This window comes from Glandiceps talaboti, chromosome 18, assembly GCF_964340395.1.
Source record: "Glandiceps talaboti chromosome 18, keGlaTala1.1, whole genome shotgun sequence".
NCBI lineage: Eukaryota > Metazoa > Hemichordata > Enteropneusta > Spengelidae > Glandiceps > Glandiceps talaboti.
This window is the reverse complement of record NC_135566.1, coordinates 4178267-4198313: the sequence shown is the minus strand read 5'-3', so window position 1 is coordinate 4198313 and position 20047 is coordinate 4178267. Positions and strand designations below refer to the sequence as shown.

At 34.9% G+C, this 20047-nt stretch overlaps 1 protein-coding gene across 6 annotated transcripts in view; it reads left to right on the top strand.

Annotated features, from left to right (window-relative positions):
* The window catches only part of LOC144448923 (autism susceptibility gene 2 protein homolog), a 145390-nt gene that overhangs the window by 92347 nt on the left and 32996 nt on the right, over window positions 1–20047 (top strand). For all 6 annotated transcript variants that reach the window (XM_078139292.1, XM_078139293.1, XM_078139296.1 and 3 more), the window contains one exon: window positions 178–204. In XM_078139292.1, the coding sequence (XP_077995418.1) occupies window positions 178–204 (27 nt within the window). The remainder of the gene's footprint in view (window positions 1–177; window positions 205–20047) is intronic.

Sequence of the window (20047 nt, the reverse complement as noted above, 5' to 3'; positions counted from 1 at the left end):
GTGTGAACACCCCTTTGATGAAATGGTGGGGGCCATCATGGGATGTGTAGACAATTTGTATTATAGCTGCTATCAGCTTGAATTATTACAGCCGACAGCTAGATTTAAATTACCATTCCCAGCATGCCATGCACCACCTCATGAATATTAACAAGGTGTGTTCTTATTGTATTTCAGTGTGACAGTGAGAGTGAAGAGGATAGGGTAAGTCCAACCTTCTCTATTGTTTTTATTGTCCGTCATCTGTATTGTTTACACCATGCTCAACTCCATGCTAATTGTTTTGGGGATCCTTCGAGTATTACAGAACTGCACTAGCGTGAGAAAAGAGCACGGAAAAACTGCTTTTTAGAGTGAATGAAAGTATAGTGAGTAGAGCTGTGTAGTCTTTGTAGCGGTGGTTTGCCCATGATCAGTTGTATTAGGCTGTCATCATTACTCCGTCTTTAACTAAATCCCCAAATACAGCCTTGTAACAGCTGGTTAATCACTTCTCAATGACACCACACCGATTTCTGATATCATCTCACACTACAAAACCCAACCCAGAAAATAGTCCTTAAATTTCACAAATTTTTTCAAGCCTGACAATTTCTATATATACGTAGTTTAATCGAGTCCAAACTGATATTGGGTACAAGGATGATATGTTTTGTATCATGTATTGCGTGTTAGAAAACTGTAGTCACATGCTTAATTATGCTGACCAATTTTGGCGTTGTCACTAGGAAGGAGAATGGTTGGAATTTGCTCACAAGCCATGTAATATTCCTTCTACATGATTTAACTCGTCTTTCTTGGCCAACTTGTGTAGTGATAGCCATGTTTGAGCACGGTTTAATAGGTGAAGTGATCAGTCTACATGGGCTAAGTGTCCGACAACAAAAATGGAAGAGAGCTAAATGAAGTAGCTGCTATTTCAAATTGGTTGTTGGCACCCTTCTTTGTATAGTTTGTCTGCCGCGACAGTGTACATAACTCGGCGTTATTGTTGATATATTTAATAGATAAATGTAACAATGCAATGGTAGCAGTCAATTAGTATTTCTATAGAGGCGCAGTGTTGACTGTGTAAAAAGGCCACAAACATGCCACTAATTACCGATTCTTGCCTCAATGGAGAGTGCTGGTTCTGAAATAGGACAGAATTAAAGGCTGGAATGAGACACAGTATACGCAAATAAACAGTGAATATCCCAGAGGTTTTGCCCAAGGAAATTGTTAATATTGAAAGGGTGCTTGTAATCAGACTAACATGTAGGCTAGTTGCTCCCCTGGGGGACTATCTAACCTATTGGCTATTAATCAGTTTGAGCTAGCCATGAAAGAGAATTAGACAAGTTCTAAATCAAAATGCCCAGTTGATGTCTTCAGAATATCCTCACTACTTGAAATACAATATAGATAGTACTCCGTCATTGAATTATTTAGCCGGGGATGTTAGCGAAGCGGGGAATGGAAGTCGATATTAAAACAGAGGAAATATTAAGAGTTAAAACACAGGTGCAGTTACTTCTGATGTTACATGTCGTCATCAGCAACAAAGTGGCTGTTGAATGGATTGGTTTTGAGTGGACTTATTTAATAAAATGAAACAAAATGGAGGAGGCTTTAGCAGATTATTTAGATTGTACCGCTACAGTTCAAAACAAATGTGATGGAGAACAGGTCAGCGTGGGCTGGCTAGAATTTTTAAGAGTAGTTCTAGCTATACAGACACTGGGTGTAAAGTGTCTACTTTCTTTTCTAAGCTGCTTGTGCAGCGACCATTCAACGGTGGCCATACAATTGCAGTGAACTGGAAAGCTAGATATGCTTGAGGTGCTGTTCATTTCATAAAAAGAACCTTTCAAAATGGGGATATTTAAAACCATCGGTGGAAGCTAGTGTGTACAGTGAGTGGCTGGGCAGAGAGGAGGACTTCTCGTCACTGCTATGCCTTGTTGAGAATATGCCACTTGAAGGCCGGCTTTGTGGCAGGTGTAATAACATTGTCTGTAATGGATACCTCCTATATTATTTCTAAGTGGAAACTAATCAAGGCTGTAGAATTAACCCAACAGACAGCTCCCGACTAGTTTGTTTACTTCTTGAGGGAAAGTCAAGAGAAGAGGGTGCCAGTGTACCGAAGTTATACTTATGTCTGTTTGCGTTAGCTTTTCAACTGGAATTAGTCTCCTTCATTCACATGTTGTTTTCTATAGCCCTTTCCAATTCTTTGTTCAAAACTGTGAAAACATTTGGAGGGTGTTTCAACGACCTTGTGTCATATATGATACTATCATCAATACTGTCTTATGACGATGTGTTCACATATTTTGACAGTCTCAATCCAGAGAATAATTTCGTTAAACATGGTTGAATCCCCGTGGAGATGAAAGAATAGGATTTTAATAAGCCATGTTAGTGCTTGTATTTTCATGTTTTTAAGCTGTAGCCTCACGACTTCCTTGTCACTTCATTTATAGCTGCAAACTCAATTTAAAGATAATTTCAGAGAAAGTATGTACAAATTACTAGTATGAATTATGTTTTGTAAGTAGAAACACAAAGTATACAATTTCCACTGGAAATATTCAGATGTCCAATATCTAATTTCTATAGTATACTATTGATGACTGCATCCAGGAGCCAGCTGGGCTCACCACAGCAACATCTAATTGTGTGTCTTCATCGCAAAAGAAAACAGTATAGTATGATTTTCCTATTCGCATGTGAAAAGTCAATATTTCTGTTGAAAGTGAAAGGTTTTTCATCAGTTGAAACATAAACGTGAGGATGTATAGTGTTAGTTATTTCATCAGGATATAATATATTATTTATACTTCTGTATCATGTGATATTGATTATTGCAATGCATGATCTCACTGTTGGTGGGGGGCAATAACCCTGCCTTATATAATGTAAACAAGCAAGAACACTAATACCTAAGGTCATGACCTTTTGTGAATTATCATTCTGATTACTTCATTTGCATAAACTAGCATATTTACTTGTTGTGTAAAATGATCTAGGAATGAATGTATTTTATTGAAAGCATGAACAGGGGATTTACTTGATAATATATTAGATGAGGAAATGGACAGCCATCTTGTCATAATATGAAAATATTGGGAATGTTAAAGACTTGATTAATCAGTAGATACAAGATGCATATCCGATGAGGACAGTGGTTAGAGTCATTTTATGAAAATAGTCATTTTCGTGGTTATTCTTCAGCATAGGTCATGTTTTGGCAGCCATTTTGAATTCTAATTTATTTCTATTTAAGATGATTTTTCCTTTGAATTGATATGAAAATGCATAATTTGAGACTCCTCGATTAATTCTTTTTTCACACGATAGCCGGAGATTAGAGTTCTTATTATTTTAATGTTGTCTTCAATTTCAGTATCATGTTCTATTTAGATGATGTGGTATTCTCCTTACATTTTTTTTTCCAATGATTTGATTGGAAATAAAAGTCTCCTGAAATAAAACCCACTAATTACAACTGACCCTGAACAGATGTTTTGAAAATACTTACAAAAGTCATAAAAAATCCAGAAGCAGCATTTAGAACTATACAAATTACAATATTGTGGCAGGGTGGCCATTTTGTGTTTTTGTGTGCAGTACTGGTTAACAACTAATAGTTATCAAGTTTAGGATATTGATTGTACTGGCTCAGTGGCTGTATCAGGGTTTTCAGACTTTCATGAAATTTTCATTATTATGGAAGTTCCAGTTATAGGGATACTGTTTATGAAAGTGTTGTAAATATGCGATTTATACAAAAGATAAGGAGGGTAGATTGGGATGAGATATTGCCATTCAGTGTATGAAATGTTTAGGTTACTAGGTTTATTAGTTGTTAGTGTGTTAAATTTTGTAAGAAAACTGATTGGTTTAAAATCTGTGAACTTGAGCCATCTGTCTGTTTGTCTGTTTGTCCATCTGTCTATGTCTCTGTCTGTCTGCGTCTCTGTCTGTCTGCCTCTATAAGTGTATAGTTGTGTCTGGGAGGGGAGGAGGGCGTGTTACTTTCCTTTCCATGTTTGCCATCCTATAAGTAGAGTTTCCATTACAAAGTGGGAAAAAAGTCCATATATCAGTATTATCACGTACTTGTCATGAGCAAAACAAACAATTAAATGTTATACAGCATTTGTTATTTAGACATTTGAAGAACAAAAAAAAAAACCACAAAAGGAATTGGTGGCAAAGGAAACAACTGTACCATTTAACCATAAACAAAAGCAGAATGTGTACGCCCATTGTACTTTCTCTTTCCATCTAACACACTTGAGAAATGCTGGTATGCAAACATTAAAAAAAGGATCAAACTTTGAAAGTGGTATAAATTTATCAGTTTTGGGAATTGTGGTGGTATCTGTGTGTATGGCCAGCTATAAATGATATACTAGATGTACATATACATGTTAAAGCAGAGTTGAACAAGGCCCAGACTTGGCCACAAAATGTTGCCACCATCTGTGGCCTTGCAATCAGTAGTGTATAAATATTTATTAAGCTTTGTTTTGATAGCAATTATAAAACTTTATTAGCCATTTGAAATAGAGTGTTAATAATTAGCTAGCAGTTGTTGAGTGTGTGACAGACTGCTAAAACCAACAAGGAATGTTACCAAAACAAAACAGAGTAAATTTGTGTTATTAATCTCTGCGGAAGTGTTGACATATTCTGTACATGGCTGTATTGCAAAGTAGCAGAAGCCACAACAAACCTTAGAAGCCAAGCTGCATACTCAGTTCATGAATGTTTGCCTGAAATATATTATTCAAATGTGGCCATCTAAAACTGGACCTAAAGTAGCATCTAAAAATAGTACATTGTGTGGAGAGACACTGGCTGTGGTATTAGCATGCAAGTGTGGTGAGATATAGATGTATGGAGGACAAGCATGGCGTCTTTTCAGGACATGAAAACAAGAAATTATTTACTGTATATTCCTGAACCATTTCCACACTTTTAGAATTACACAAAATTCAGCAAAAAGTATTAATCTGTGCCAAGTTTATCCAGCGATGAATTTGGCGCAAAATTTTCATATGCACTGTATTATAAATTAAAGGAAATAAGAGAATGATACAGTTTTGAAATGTCATCATGTGGTATTGCCCTCAGCAATTTTATGATTGTGAAACAATATTCTGTTGATAAATCCTAATTTAAGTTCTGCTTCACGTTTATAATAACAAATATAAATATTATAATTGTATCAATATTTTATGCAAGGATATAATCACAAATACATGTTGTGTATTTTCTACATCAAATAGTTCCAAAGTGTTGTTTGAAAACTGGGAGGTTAAAAAGGTGTAACATGGAAAGTGTGAAAACATGATAAGCGGACGAGACTGTTGTGTAAATTTATATTAATATGGCAGACATCTTTGGCAAGACAGAACCACATCAATGAATAATCTAAGGATAATTTGGAACAAGCTGTAACATTGTTATATATTTTTTTTTTGGAAATTGTATGAAGCAGATGCGTAATGTGTGATGATTTCATTGTCTGCAGTGCCCTGGGTGAGTGTTAGCTATATTGAACCTTTGTGATTGCCCTTGGGCAGTTCACAAACTGGTCATTTAAAACCCAAATGATTAAGTTTCTATCATTTGTGCTCCTATTTAGGACAATTGATAATTGAGTTTTGCATTTCCTGCAATGATTGTGTGGCCTGTTAAAAATAATGAGAGCTCGGGTTTCACTTTAGAGAAATTAAGCCTTTTCACTGAGAACACAACCTGAGAAAGAAAGCTTTGAGTAAATCTGTTAGAGCGTAAACCTAAAGGTGGCAGCGTAAAATCAACAACATGCATAGAAAGTGACACGACTGTGAAAATAAATGGGATGGGCAAGGTAGATTTTTTGTGGGTCGATACAACTGTAGTTGATAGTATTAATGTCTTAGTGTCTAGTTTTGAATTTTATTCTTTTTTATTCATTTGAAAACGTTGAATAGTTTGAAAGAGAGTTTTGCTGAGAAAACAGTTTGTGTGGTCTGACTGAGTTTGATTGAAATCCACAAGAACAGTATACCGGAGGTGTTAGTTGTTTTGCTGATTAATAGACATCTCTAGTTGCCCATCATTTGGGATGACTCACTGCGGTATCTTTAGATGTGGCAGTGTACGGGGTCAGAAAGGTAACACTATTGACAGCTCGTACAGCACATTGTGTCTACTTTTGTTGCCGTTTTCAGCTTCATATTGCAGCATTTGTGTATTTGTATCTGCTGTTTCTCATCTGTCACCTTTACCCCTGATTCATTTTACTAGCTTGTGATTCTGAATAATGGGGTGTTTTGTTACCCTCTTGACCTCTGCTGACCTTTGGTGTCAATTCATTCAGGTCAAATTGTCCCTGATGTCCTGACTTTTTGACAGTATTGTGTTTGGGTCTTTGTTTTGTGGCGTGAAATCTCTGTCCTGTGACATGAAGCCTCTGCAGTAGACGTACAGTATCCATCAGGGAGGTATACCTCAACATTATGCCCAGGGGGAGCATGTACTATACCCTTTTGTCAAGACTGAAATGCGATTGGGGAGTGTCAGTTGGGAGAGTAGTTTGACATTTCACAGGACTGCATTTCTTTTACTGATGCTAAGGTGAAGTTTCAACATTCTGCTGCATATTTTGCCATCTAAACTGTGCTAATTGACGTTTCAAGGTATGTTTTCAGTGAGGTCATTACTGTGGTAGTTATCACAAAATTCTATTATCGCTGGTATTTGCATGTCACAAGTGTCTTTGCCAAAATTTTATAATCCATGTATATGCAGCTGAAGAAGATGAAATCCGGTAAGAAATATAGTGTTATTGTGTTTGCTGTTATGAGTTTAAATTTGATGCAGCGCTTGATGAACATTGGTTTGGATTTTATCAAATACTTCCATAATTTATACACTACTGATGCAGTGAACCTGCATAGCAGCTGCCTTAACTTTCAAATAGGTCTTAACTTTTGTGTAATTTGCAGTTTACATTTACTGTCTGTTTTACATTGAGATGGTCAGTAAAGTTAACAAATATGATAAAATTTCTTTTTTGGTAGACTTTAAACTTAAAATATAAATGTTGAACATTAATTTATTTGATTGCTTGTCTTTGTTACACTACACGTTGCCCTTCACTGATCACTTATTGTTGTTCAACCTACTCAATGTCTCTAATGTCAAAGGGTCCAGTCAGCTGATACCACATAGCTATATACTGTAACTGTTCAATGTTACATTCCCTGTATCATGTGTACAGACAGGTCATATGGCATGCTAGTTGGTAACAGATAGGTTGTACGACACACTGGTCAGTAACAGACAGGTCATACAACATGGTAGTCAGTGACAGACAAGTCATTTGACATGCTAGCCAGTAACAGATAGGCCAAATGACATGCTAGGCAGTAACAGACAGGTCATACATACGACATGCTAGTTAGTAACAAACTGGCCATTGAACGTGTATACAATGTGCTAGTTGGTAACAGATAGGTCATACAACTTGCTAGTTGGTGTCAGACTGGTCATTCAATTTGCTAGTTGGTGACAGACTGGTCATACGACTTGCTAGGTGGTAACAGACTGGTCATACGACTTGCTAGGTGGTAACAGACTGGTCATACGACTTGCTAGGTGGTAACAGACTGGTCATACGACTTGCTAGGTGGTAACAGACTGGTCATACGACTTGCTAGTTGGTGACAGACTGGTCATACGACTTGCTAGTTAGTAACAGACAGGCCTTACAAAATGCAAGTTAGTAACATAAGTCATACGACATGCTAGTCAGTAACGTACACGTCGTACATATGCTAGTCTGTAATATGTCATATAAGGTCAGACCACATGCTAGTTAGTAACAGACAGGTCATACCACATGCAAGTAAGTAACAGACAGGTCAGACAACAGGTAGGTGCTATGACTCTATAAGCCATTATACCATGCGCTATTTTAAATTAACATCTGTAGGATTATTTTCGACCAGTTGTAAACCTAGTATCATAATAATAATGATATAATTCATACTTTTAATATATTGTAGCATGTCTGACTCTTGATACTTGCTGTTAAAGAAGGGTAACCAATGACATAATGGTTGAACTATGTCATAGTTGTAAAACAAACCTTTATTGTAATTTCTATGACATGGCAATGTCATTCTTGTACTCATGGTGTATTAAGTGTGCTTTGAAATGGAAAGAGTACAGAAATAGCAACCAGTACGTGCCTGTGTGTGTGTGTCAGTAATATTGTAAAATGTGATTAACAGCTGTACATGTGTGTGGAGTGGGGAAGTCAGAAGAAGTGTAGTGGAGGGTAGAGTTCATGAGAGGGAGGGAGAGAGAATGGAACACAGATAAACAAACAGAGACAGACAGACGTGACATGACAGACTGTGAGAAAGACAATGAAACAGTAATTACACAGATGAACTTGGAGTGAGAAAGACAGGTAGACAGACACAGAAAGCAAGAAGGAGAGAGAGAGAGAGAGAGAGAGAGAGAGAGAGAGAGAGAGAGAGACAGAGACAGAGACAGAGACAGAGACAGAGACAGAGACAGAAAGTCAGACAGACAGAGGTGACATACTAGAGAGAGGCCGAGACATAACATGTTGAGGTGAAAAGAATGATTGGTGAAAAGATATATTGAATTGCAGATTAAATCAATTGAATAATCTTTCAGTGTGGATTTGATAATGTGAAAACAGCTGTCACAACAATATGGAGGGCTTTTAGTATTTCAAGATTTGTAATCTGCTATTAAGCATAGTGTATACTGATAAATTGCTTTACATATAGAATCAGTTCAGTCTATGGTTATAAGATTTGTGTCAGTATACAGTATGGTATTACCTACCTACAATTTGCCTCCTAGATATTCAAAAAATATCAAAACACAAAATTACATTCTTTGTTAGAGTATCTTCCGTAAATATACAACAATGACTATTTGCACACAATATTCATAAAATTCAGCACCTGAAATCACATATTTTGCCAGAGATATTTTTAAAAAATTGAGGTATGAAATCGCTACCACTGTTTACCCAAATATTCATAAAAATCAAAACGTTAAATAACACATTTTGCCCCCCCCCCCCTAGAAATGCACGAAACATGAAATCTCTATACTATTCACCCAAGTATTTATAAAAATTGAAGAACAAAATCTCATTTTTTGTTCAACATATTGACAAAATTGATAGATGAAATCACAGTTTACAAAATCCAAACAGAGGAAATTGGTTCTACCATTTGCTACATACAGACAGTGACAAAAGATTCCGACATAGAATCGCTAATAATAAGAAACCAGAATCAATTTATACAGTTATAATTGAGTGAAATTTGAGATGGGAGTTTGAATCTAAGCTTTGATTATGAGCTGTTGTATAGGGGTTATTCTTTGAGAATGGTTTGATTCATACTGTTGTGGGGTATATACTTTAGGTAGACATTGATGTCGGATATAGGTGAGTTAGGGGTGTGAAACTGACCCTGAACTAGGTGTGAACCGTATACTTCATATATACTAAGGAGTGCCAGCCAGGAAGTCAGTCATTTTTACATAAATGGTGAAAATTACCTCCACAAAATACAGGAATTATTAAACTTTCATTGATTCATAGGATTTGGATGTGTTCTGTGACCTTTCCTGTAAATGAGTTTTCCTATAGTTCAGCTCTTCTGTGGTTAAAACCAGGAGATCTAGTCAGAGATTGTACATTCTATCAGGGTAAAATATCATCTCTTTATATTTATGAAGGTCACGTTGTTTGTAGTCATAATAGTTACTGTGTAGGTTTGATTGAAATAGCCAAGTCAAAGATTATCATATAGAATATGAAACCGACATCGGAATATAAAGTATATGGATGTGTTACCACAGTTCTGATAAAAAAAGAAGATAAATATGATAATACTGTAAATTTGTAAACCAGCAACCCTAAACCGTCACCTTGTCTAGTTACTGTACGTGTAGTCGTTCTCTATGATCTCTTTCTAATGTATAGTCAAACGGACAAATTCTGTTGAAAATCTAGGTGGGGAAGCTGCTGGGGAAGGGATGAACAGTGCCTGTCATTAGTAATATATCACACACTGACAGGCAGTTGTAATTAGTTACTTTGTTCAGTTGACTACAAACTCAACCTCCAGTTTGAAAGTAAGTGGCAAGAGGGTGATGCGATAACGTCGTCACAATTATATCAACACTCCAATAGCATAAACTGCTGCTGTTGGTGGTGGTGATAAAAACAGAATTCTGTGCTAGAAAAATCCATTTGACTATATATGGTGGAGATGATTGAAATGCATACAGAACTAGACAGATACATACATTATTAAGAGATTGTCAGATACTTTGTCAATAATACAGCAGTTGTAATTAGAAGCTGTGGAAATGTTTTGAGCTTTTGTTTCTTGAACTTTGTGTTCAGTCAGGAAATTTGTAAACCATCAAACCTAAACCCACTATCAGGTGTATACATTAGCTAAAAATAAAAAGTGGATAATTTATTTGTTGTCAGTAATTGAAAAATTTGAAAGTGCTTTCAACTTTCCTTTCTTGAACTTTATACTAGTTCTGTGGTTATATCTTTTTTGTCCTATGAGAGGTAGAGCCACTGGCATACTATTATTCTATTATATGTTTTTCACAGCTTTTGAGTTTTTAAAGGGTGTTTCTTAGTATCTTAATTTAGCATTTGCTGCCAGCATAAATGATTGGTAATATGGCGTCACAATAAGTTGATATCAAGACCCAAACCTTCAATTTTTACAGTTTGAAACAAAGTATTGAATATTGTATACTGCTTTGACATGTAACTCTTACAGCAATTAAGTCCAAAAGTCTTCCATAATAGCTTAATTTACAATTGTCTGCCAGCATGAATGATCATACACAAAATATGGAGATAAGTTGATACAAACAGATGTACAGTTTGGAACGAAATATTGAGAATTGTACTATAATTATCCATACAGCATTTAAATATTTATGATAGTGAGTAATATGGAAGAAAGTGAAATGATTATTAATATTATTATATTAATATTAATCAGATATTCTGTTGTATTTTTAACAATAAAATAGTCTTTCCTCTGTTCTTTCCTCTGTTGCTTAAAGATAGAAAGATCGATGAAAAGACAGGTTTTATACAACTGCTAAAGATTCAATTTGTCAATCATAAACCACAGAGGTAAAGAAGTTATGTTCCCTGTCTGCTATCCCAAAAATTGCCCTCGAGATTCGTAGTTATGTGTATTTTACAGACACATGTGACTTCACAGTGGCTTGCTAGATTCAAACCAAATTTCATCTCTTGCAATTTACGTCAGTTTAATGAAAAATAAAGATGAAAAGATGATATTGATTGCCAGCCATAGATCTGTCGACACATGCGGAATGAAATATTACATTTAGAAACGATAAAAATATAATAATAAATACAAATGCTGGCATTGAACATTTTCAAATATATTACTAACCAGCAGAAATGTTTGTCATGCTGGTACGGTGTACGTCTGGAAAATGTCAATTCTATCTTGCAGTTGTGAGAACTTTCAAATGGATTTAATCGGTTTTGGGCAACCATTTGTACTAAGTGTCTCTCGTATCATAATTATGAATATTTAACGGACAACGTCAAAAAGGAAGATGGCGTAGGAAGAAGAAACACCATAAAAATAAAACCACAAATTTACTAGGTGTGTATCAAAGTGACAGAACATGATACCCTTTTAGTGAGGAAAAAAATACAAAATATTATTCCCTCAAGCATTTAAATCCTATAAAATAGTCCAAATGGAAAGCATGATGTAATAAAAATAAAATGTTTGTGATATGATAGATCCCCATAAAGGAAGCCTTGCCAATAAAATGAATTTCTGATAGTTTTTCGCCATTAAAAATAGCACCTTTTCCAGTAATAAACATTGCTAGGCAATTACCTATTTCTGAAGTGATCAGCATTCTGTTGTGATATTTATTAATTAGTTAGTTAATTTATTCATAAATGGTTTCAACTCATTGATTAAATTTATCATGTACTTTCAAATAATGTATACATAGAGGTGTCATGTATTTATGGATCAGGTTTGAAATGACAAGCCTTTATACATCTGACGTCTGTTAATTTTTCCGGGAAAGATTTCAGCGCACAATTTATTGACTCCCAGAAGTTGAGTAGTTGAAATTCAAATATTGCCGTAGGGGAGGTTTACAAATTGAGCGCAGACATTCCTAAAACACAGTCTAGGGGAATGGCAGTTTAGACTCTGCTTGTCAAGCCATAATTTTGTACTTAGATATAATCGATAGCACATTTGCCAATGGCCTCGTTCTTCATTTCCGTAGACAAGTGTTTTTAAGCAATCTATGCTTTTAATGGTTGCCATGGCGTTGACAGGTCATATTCATTGTAACTGTGCATTCATTTATATGATACAGTGTTTTGCTGTATTGATCTATCACTCACGCAATAATTGCTGACATATTTAATGGTAAAAGTTCTAACAATTGAGAACTAATATCTGCCAATATCTAGATACATTTACTATATAGCTAACGATTGGCCTTGAAGGACGGCAATGTTTTATTTACCTAATCGGTGTGAAAAAAGTCTTTCGGGAACACCTTTTCGAAGAATATGTTTGGTCTGTGGCTATTGTGGTTATTCATAGTAAGGATTGTGAGCAAAGAAAGGATATTAATAAACTTGAATGTTATGAGGTATATTTTTTTTTCATTGCGGAAAGTAAGTTACAGTTAAAAGTGGCAGGTGAGTGCTTTTGTTCAAATGAACTGAAGTGGTCGGAAGAAAGTCTAAGGATGGCATAAGTGTTGCTGAAGAACTACATGTTACACTGATTGCAGGATGGTGATGAGGCGAAGAGATCAGAATGAGGTATAGATAGATGGTGGTGATGAAGAGAGAGAAAGTGTAATTACTCTACAGTTCATTACTTATCATGACTTAATTGTATACCAATATGGCTGTCATGTATTAGGCTGACCTTGTTGTAAAATTCTAAACGAATTCTTCTCAGCAGGATAAAAATAAACAATTAGAAATCTGCAGTATTTAAATATAAAAAATGATTTGAAGTTGAACCGTTCACTAGTTTCACACCTCGGAAATAAAATAAGATATAGAAATGGAGTTTTTCAAGGTACATTTGCAAGTTTATGTTGTGTGAGAAATTTTTCGCAATGAAAATGGTGTTCATAATTTGCCTAGATTCATTTGATAGCAGCAATGTAGATAAAGGCCATTCGATGTCAATAACATCAGTGAAATTCGTTTGAATTTGCACCGTTGCACAATGAATTTGACCATTATTTGGAAGAAACCCTACAATGAACCAGAGGGGATTCTTGTGAATTCATCTCTTTATCTCAGTACTTGTTACAGTCTATAGTATATAGTTATCATGATAAGGTACCTCAGTATCATTATTTAGGGTCAAAGTTGTTCCACATATAAAGAGAATGAGGTAAAACACATTTGCATTCTTGCGTAGTACAGCTGCTATACTATCTCTTTGCAGTCAGAGGAAACTGCAATCTTTTTCACATTGTCGTTTTTGTACATTCCATGAAATATTGTCTTGAAATCGACAGCTTTATTGTCATAATATTAATGACAAGTATGTGAGCTTCATAGAACACTAACAGAGATCATAAACTGACATCATGTGAAATGAGTGCAGGTTTCCTGATGAATCCAGCCATTTAAAGCTAGGGATGGATTTCAGACTGACAATATGGACAATAATTGAGAATCCATGTAAAAATAGAGACACGACTTTGTCAATTATTTCCAATTTTATGAAAGTGTTCATATTTAAGTATGTTGGCATATTGTCAAAGTGACAAGTTGGGGATGAGTTGAAAAGGGGGAGGAGGTACTGACAATAGGAAATGCCAAATTGAATTTAAAGTAGTACGCTCGGAAATGATAGTCTGAAATGTTTTGTTATTCAGTGCTTTGTTCATGGAAAACTCCATCTCATTTTTGGTTTAGATCTAGAAGAAGAAAACGGGTCACCATGCAAATATTATCAGTAGAGGTCAATAGGACCCATTCTGTTAACGAATCCAAAATGACTACCAAATTCCATATCTATATCTTTATGAAAGTTACAGTTTGTTGATTTTCTTGAAAACAAGATGGTGGATAAATCAATTATTTTCAGTTACACTGAAATGCACTTGAAATATTTCATTTGTATTAATTCGTGTTCATTTCGCCAACAATCAAATATAGCTGTGATGAAAATTTCTTATTGTAGTAGTAGTAGTGGCTGTATGTTGATACATACCTAGTGTTCACATAGCTTGGGTTAGTCTCTTTGTAGCATGGATACGAGTGCGACAGCTATTTGTCTTTTGACATTATGAATGCATTTATTGTGGTTGTTTTGGTATTGTCATCTATGCTGTCTTGCCAGAGGGCAGGAATTACTGGAGAGATAAATATATTTCGAGGTGGTTAAGGGTACAGAATTCACACGGACAGAGGAAAGATACAAAGGGAAGAAACAATAGCGATCTGCTTAATGTTTGATCACTGTAAGTAATATGTTTTGCTGTTAGCTGAATTCACATTTATACAGTAGTGTATAGTAATGAAAAACGATGATTCTGCTGAAACTGGTGTAATGACAATGGTTAGAATGATGTTCCATTAATTGACTGTTATATACTGTCAACCTGTGTTATTCAAGCAAAGGGTAGTCATACACTGTAAATGTACTAGTGTGAATGGCAGTTATATCTTGTGAATGTTCTGGTCTGAATGTACTAATGTAAATGGCAGTTGTATGCTGTAAATGTACTGATATGTAAATGGAAGTTGTATGCTGTGAATGTACAGGTGTGAATGGCAGTTGTATGCTGTAAATGTACTGATATGTAAATGAGTTGTTGTATGTTGTGTATGTGTACTGGTGTAAATGGCAGTTGGATGCTGTGAATGTATTGATGTGAATGGCAGTCATAGGCTTTGAATGTACTAATGTAAATGGCAGTTGTATGCTGTGAATGTACTGGTGTGAATGGCAGTATGTTGTGTATACTATGTACTGATGTGAATGGCAGTCATAGGCTTTGAATGTGCATATAATGGTGAATATTCAGGACTGAATGGAAGCAGTTTGACATGAAAGTACTGGTCCAGTGTGAATGGCAGTCATAGGCTGTGAATATACTGACATGAATTTATTTCCAATTTTCCCATTCAAAAAAAAGCCATAAAACTACTCTCTCTTAAACATGGTCTAAAATTATTTATAGTAATGGTTGTTTGTTATTAATTGGTTGACTTTTGTCACAGACGGGTTGACCATTTGATGAACACTGTACATAAAAATGGTCACATTTCATATTGTAATGGTATTTTGATGTTAATTTGTTATTCGGCGTTATAGCTAGAACCTGTCTATTCACAAATAACAATTTAAAAACGGTTATGATTATTTATTCAAGCTGATGGGTAAATTTCTCTGCATATACTGAAAATTATTTTCTTGAACACCTATATTCTGTGATGTTATAAGCACGGTTACAGGAATATGTTTATGAATAAAACCGTACGTGCACAAGTTGTGATGACTTGTTAAAAAAGCACGGAAATAGTATAATTTCAATATTGATCAATTAGAGGAATGCAAATATACCATGCTTTGAGGAAATCTAAATTTGTCCACTAACACAGAAAACAGAAATATTATCTTGGTATCAAATACTTTGAATTGATTCACAACAATGCATAAAAAGCATTTTTAGATAAAAACAACATTTTATACAGGAAACACCTATATTTCACGGTGGCATTTCATTAGGCCAAAAAAAAATATTTGTTTGGTTTGGTTACCTGACCCACCTCGTTTTTCACTGCTGAGTGTAAACTTTCAAGAAAAAAATAATAAAATCGCAAAAATTATGAAATAGTGGATGCGGAAACTGACATTAATTTAATATAAAGACAAAATAAAACTTTTTGTAATCTGTAATGGCTGTACGGCTGATAGGAAGAAATAAACAACACAGAGACCATTTGGAAAACAATAGAAAACTTGAACTAGACACTCACAGATGAAAAAATAAATATGATAAAAATAAAATAAAAATTCTACCTACCCCACCTATTCTAAAATTTAGTGTAATCGGAATCACACAATATTTTTTATTAGGTCTTAATGAGTTTTATTTCTAATACAAAGTTCTCAAACTTGATAATTAGCTTCCTCGATAAAATGATAGTTTTGAATAAAATAATTATAGGAATCCAGAAAAAAAAAGAATTTCCCCCTCGTAGGAGTTTATATGCCAGATTAAATCGTACTGAAAGAAACAATGAAATTTGATACTGGACTACGAGAGATAAGTTTCCTAAGTGTTATTTCAGGCAGAAAGTAAGGTTTTAATTTGGCTACTTTTCGTCCGGTTTGCATATAAAATCAAAACTGAATAAGTCCCAGTTATAATACCGTAATTATTACTACAGCCCTCAATTCCCCGGATAATATCTCATATCACTAAGGTCTCTTGACAATAGCTTTATATTTATCAACTAAATTACATGTTAGACTTCCATCAACATCAGTTAAATTATTAACATGGTTTTGATGAGATTCTCTCGTAATTAGGGAATGAAATACAATGTTGCGTGCGAGATTAGTCTCCATTCCCACATTTGTTTTCAGATATCCTGTCAACTCCTATGTCTATCTGAAATTATCCAGTCGTAACTGGTAATAGTGTACATTTGATCATCACTTATTTTGCATTGGATATACTTTGTATTAGTACACAGTGAGTTTTACTTTCATCTCAACCAATTTTCTATCAGAGGTCAGTATAATGGAACTTGATCACTTCTCAGGACAGGGTATGTTGTGTGTTCAAATTAGTGTTTATTGTGTTTTTAGAATTCTTCAGAAAATGTTGACTCATTAAGACGAACATAAGTTTGTTGGAAATAACGTCACACATGTTTGTATTTAAGTAAAAATTAGTTTAAAAATGGCATGAATCTTTGACAAGTTTCACACCTCAGTGGGCTCTTTGAAGACATTTATGCAATGTTTGTATTACAGCGTTTAAAGATTTATACATTAATGTAAAAGGCAGCTCTTTAATCAGTTACCGGCCATCACATGAAATGACCTAAAAGTTTGAATTGAAAATTGAAATGCTAGAGATTGTCCATAGTGTAATAACTGACGGTGGCCTTAGCATGACCTTCATATTCATGTTGTTCTGCATCACGTCCACCCACAGTAAAAAAAAAAGAAGAGAAAAGCTATTAAAATCCAAGGAAACTTTGGATAATTAACACCTCTTGTGGACTTGCAAGACATAGTGAAATTGACTGAGCAGAAAAAAAAGTAGATTGGGAAAGCTTGCTAGGGTAAATGTTGAAATTCATGAGCCATGTCTCCTGGGTTGAGTCTCTGTAGGTATGTCCACAGGCTGTTTGCGCAACTAAAGTCCCTATGTAGTTTGATGCAAGTCTATTGGGTATTAACACACAGCCCAAGCAGAACAGAGATGGAAACAGGATAAGGCTTATCAGGCTCTGAAATTTTAATCAGCAAATCTACAAGGAGAATGAAGGAAGGCAGGGAAGGAATTAAAACAGAATTTGAAAAGGAGATGAGAGGTAGGATAAGTTAGACATGCTAATGCTGTGGAGGACACTTTGTGTTTCAGATATTTTGTGTTCTGCAAAGGTAGTTTGTTTTTGCAGGCACTTTCATCATAATTGTACCAAACACTATATAGCAATTTATGTAAATTTGGATAGATGGTAATTGGCTTTGAAAAAATCAACAAATAACTTGTATATCAGAATTAGTTAATTATATTATGCACATAATATGACAGAACCCCATGATGCACGAGTGCAAGTGTGGTGTATTCTGGGTATTTGCACGAGTACTTGAAGTGTTCTCTGCGACATACTTTCATAAGCGTAGCAAGTGAAAGTACAGCAGAAAAAACTGCAAGCACACTGGAACTCACATGGCATGGAGTTCTGTTATTATTACGTATGTTTATCTGAAACGGCAAAATCCCATAAAAATCATACAGCGTGATTTCGTGTTTTCATTTGCATATCATTTGCATACAGGTATGCAATAGTGTTTTCGGCTTTGCACTGCAGTGAAAATACCACTAATAAGAGGTATATATTTTTGTGAAAAGGTCATATTTATGTGATATGTACACCAAACTTGATATTCTGAGTTATGGAAATTTGTTTTGATATTTAATAGTTAGCTTTAAAAATTCAACAATTTAGCAAATAACATAGCTCTATAAATTATGTATTTGTTTACGCACACCTTTATGAAAGCAAATTATATTGTATTAAATCTGGATTGATATTCAAATCATGTAAGTCTTGTTGTGATATAAACATGATTTGCCAAGCAAGGAAAATATCTTAATAGTCAAGTTGATTTGATCTTTATAGTGCTTGTGAAAGTGTGTATGACATTTGTATGAGGACATCAGTATTGATATGTGTCATAGCATAGGAAGTCATATCCTTCTTGTGAGTATGAGAAGAAATAGTTCGGAATAAATGAAACAAGCATTTATACATGAAGTGAGTACATAAAAGTCTATCGTGAAGCATGTGAAACAGAAGTAAACTCATAGAAGAATAGAACATAGTTGTACACGGTGACTATCGACATCGCCTGGCATCTCACTTTAAATACGTGTACATTTAAGACTAGTTCTTATACATGTAGATGTAGAAGGAAGCAGATGCGTCAAGGACATACATGATGCTTCTAGTTCCATACCTAGAATTCAGTCATGTGAGGATTTTGCCATCGCTTTTCTCCTACCACGCCTGGCATTTTGCTAATGACATTACTTTCATGGAGCTATGTCCTGAAAACATGCTCAAATTTCTATAGCATTTTAATTCTTTCCCACTTATGTTTAAGAGATGACATGACATCGATAGCATCACCACACGATTAGAGCCAACTTGGAGAGTTCAGGTGTATGATGTGAACATGAATACCCTATTCAACGTCACTTCAGGAAATCATAATCTAATTTTAGGTTTGAATGTATGACCATTATAGTGAAATGCTAGGCGTGGTAGAGGAAAAGGTAAAAGTAAAATCCCCAGAGGACTGGATTCTAGGCTTGTAAATACAAACCTATTGCTAAACGTGGCACAGAAGCACACTCATTGAAGACTAAGAACAGTTCACAGCGCTATCAACACCAGCTAGTGAGTCTCTAAATACATTTACATGAACTAGTTGTGATACTTGTAGGCATAAAAGGAAGTAGACACGACGACAACACGTGTGATGCATCTAGTTCTATATTGCGTGTAGTTTTGTGCCACATGTTTAGGCTTCCATCTATATACACTGTATCGTGACTGACATGCTTGTTTTGTTTACTTCAATACTTTCAGTATGGGTCAATTAATAACAGCATATAGACACGAGATCCTGTGAGTCATAGTATAGTCTCATTGTTTTCATGTTGGAAATCTCATGAGCTAGATCAAAAAACCCCATGAGCTAGATCGGTAACTTACAAGAATAAAGCTATTTGATTTGGTTTCCTTTAAGAACCAAATTTCTAGTAACTCTTTAAACATTCTGATCATTTTTGCTAGTGCAAACTTATTATTCACATTAAAAATTACGTTCAAATCACTTTCACCAAAATTCATGGAATTTGGAAGCAAATATGACATCTTTATCCCTATTATAACTGCAATTTATGATTTCGAGCAGGATATTGAAGACCATTATTTCCCTGCTTTGTATTAAAAGTAATATATTCTGTACATTTATAGAGTCATCTCCTAACTTATTTTTACTCGTCTTTTTTTGTCCTCAGTGTTATTAAGCCCAAAAGGAAATGTTTTCTCACCACATATATATTGTCACTATATTGTGCTCTGGGTAGAATTTTCTCAACATTTTTGTTTCCTTACTTACTTAAGTCATTTTTTTTTTAATTTCATCAATTTTTATCTGTACTT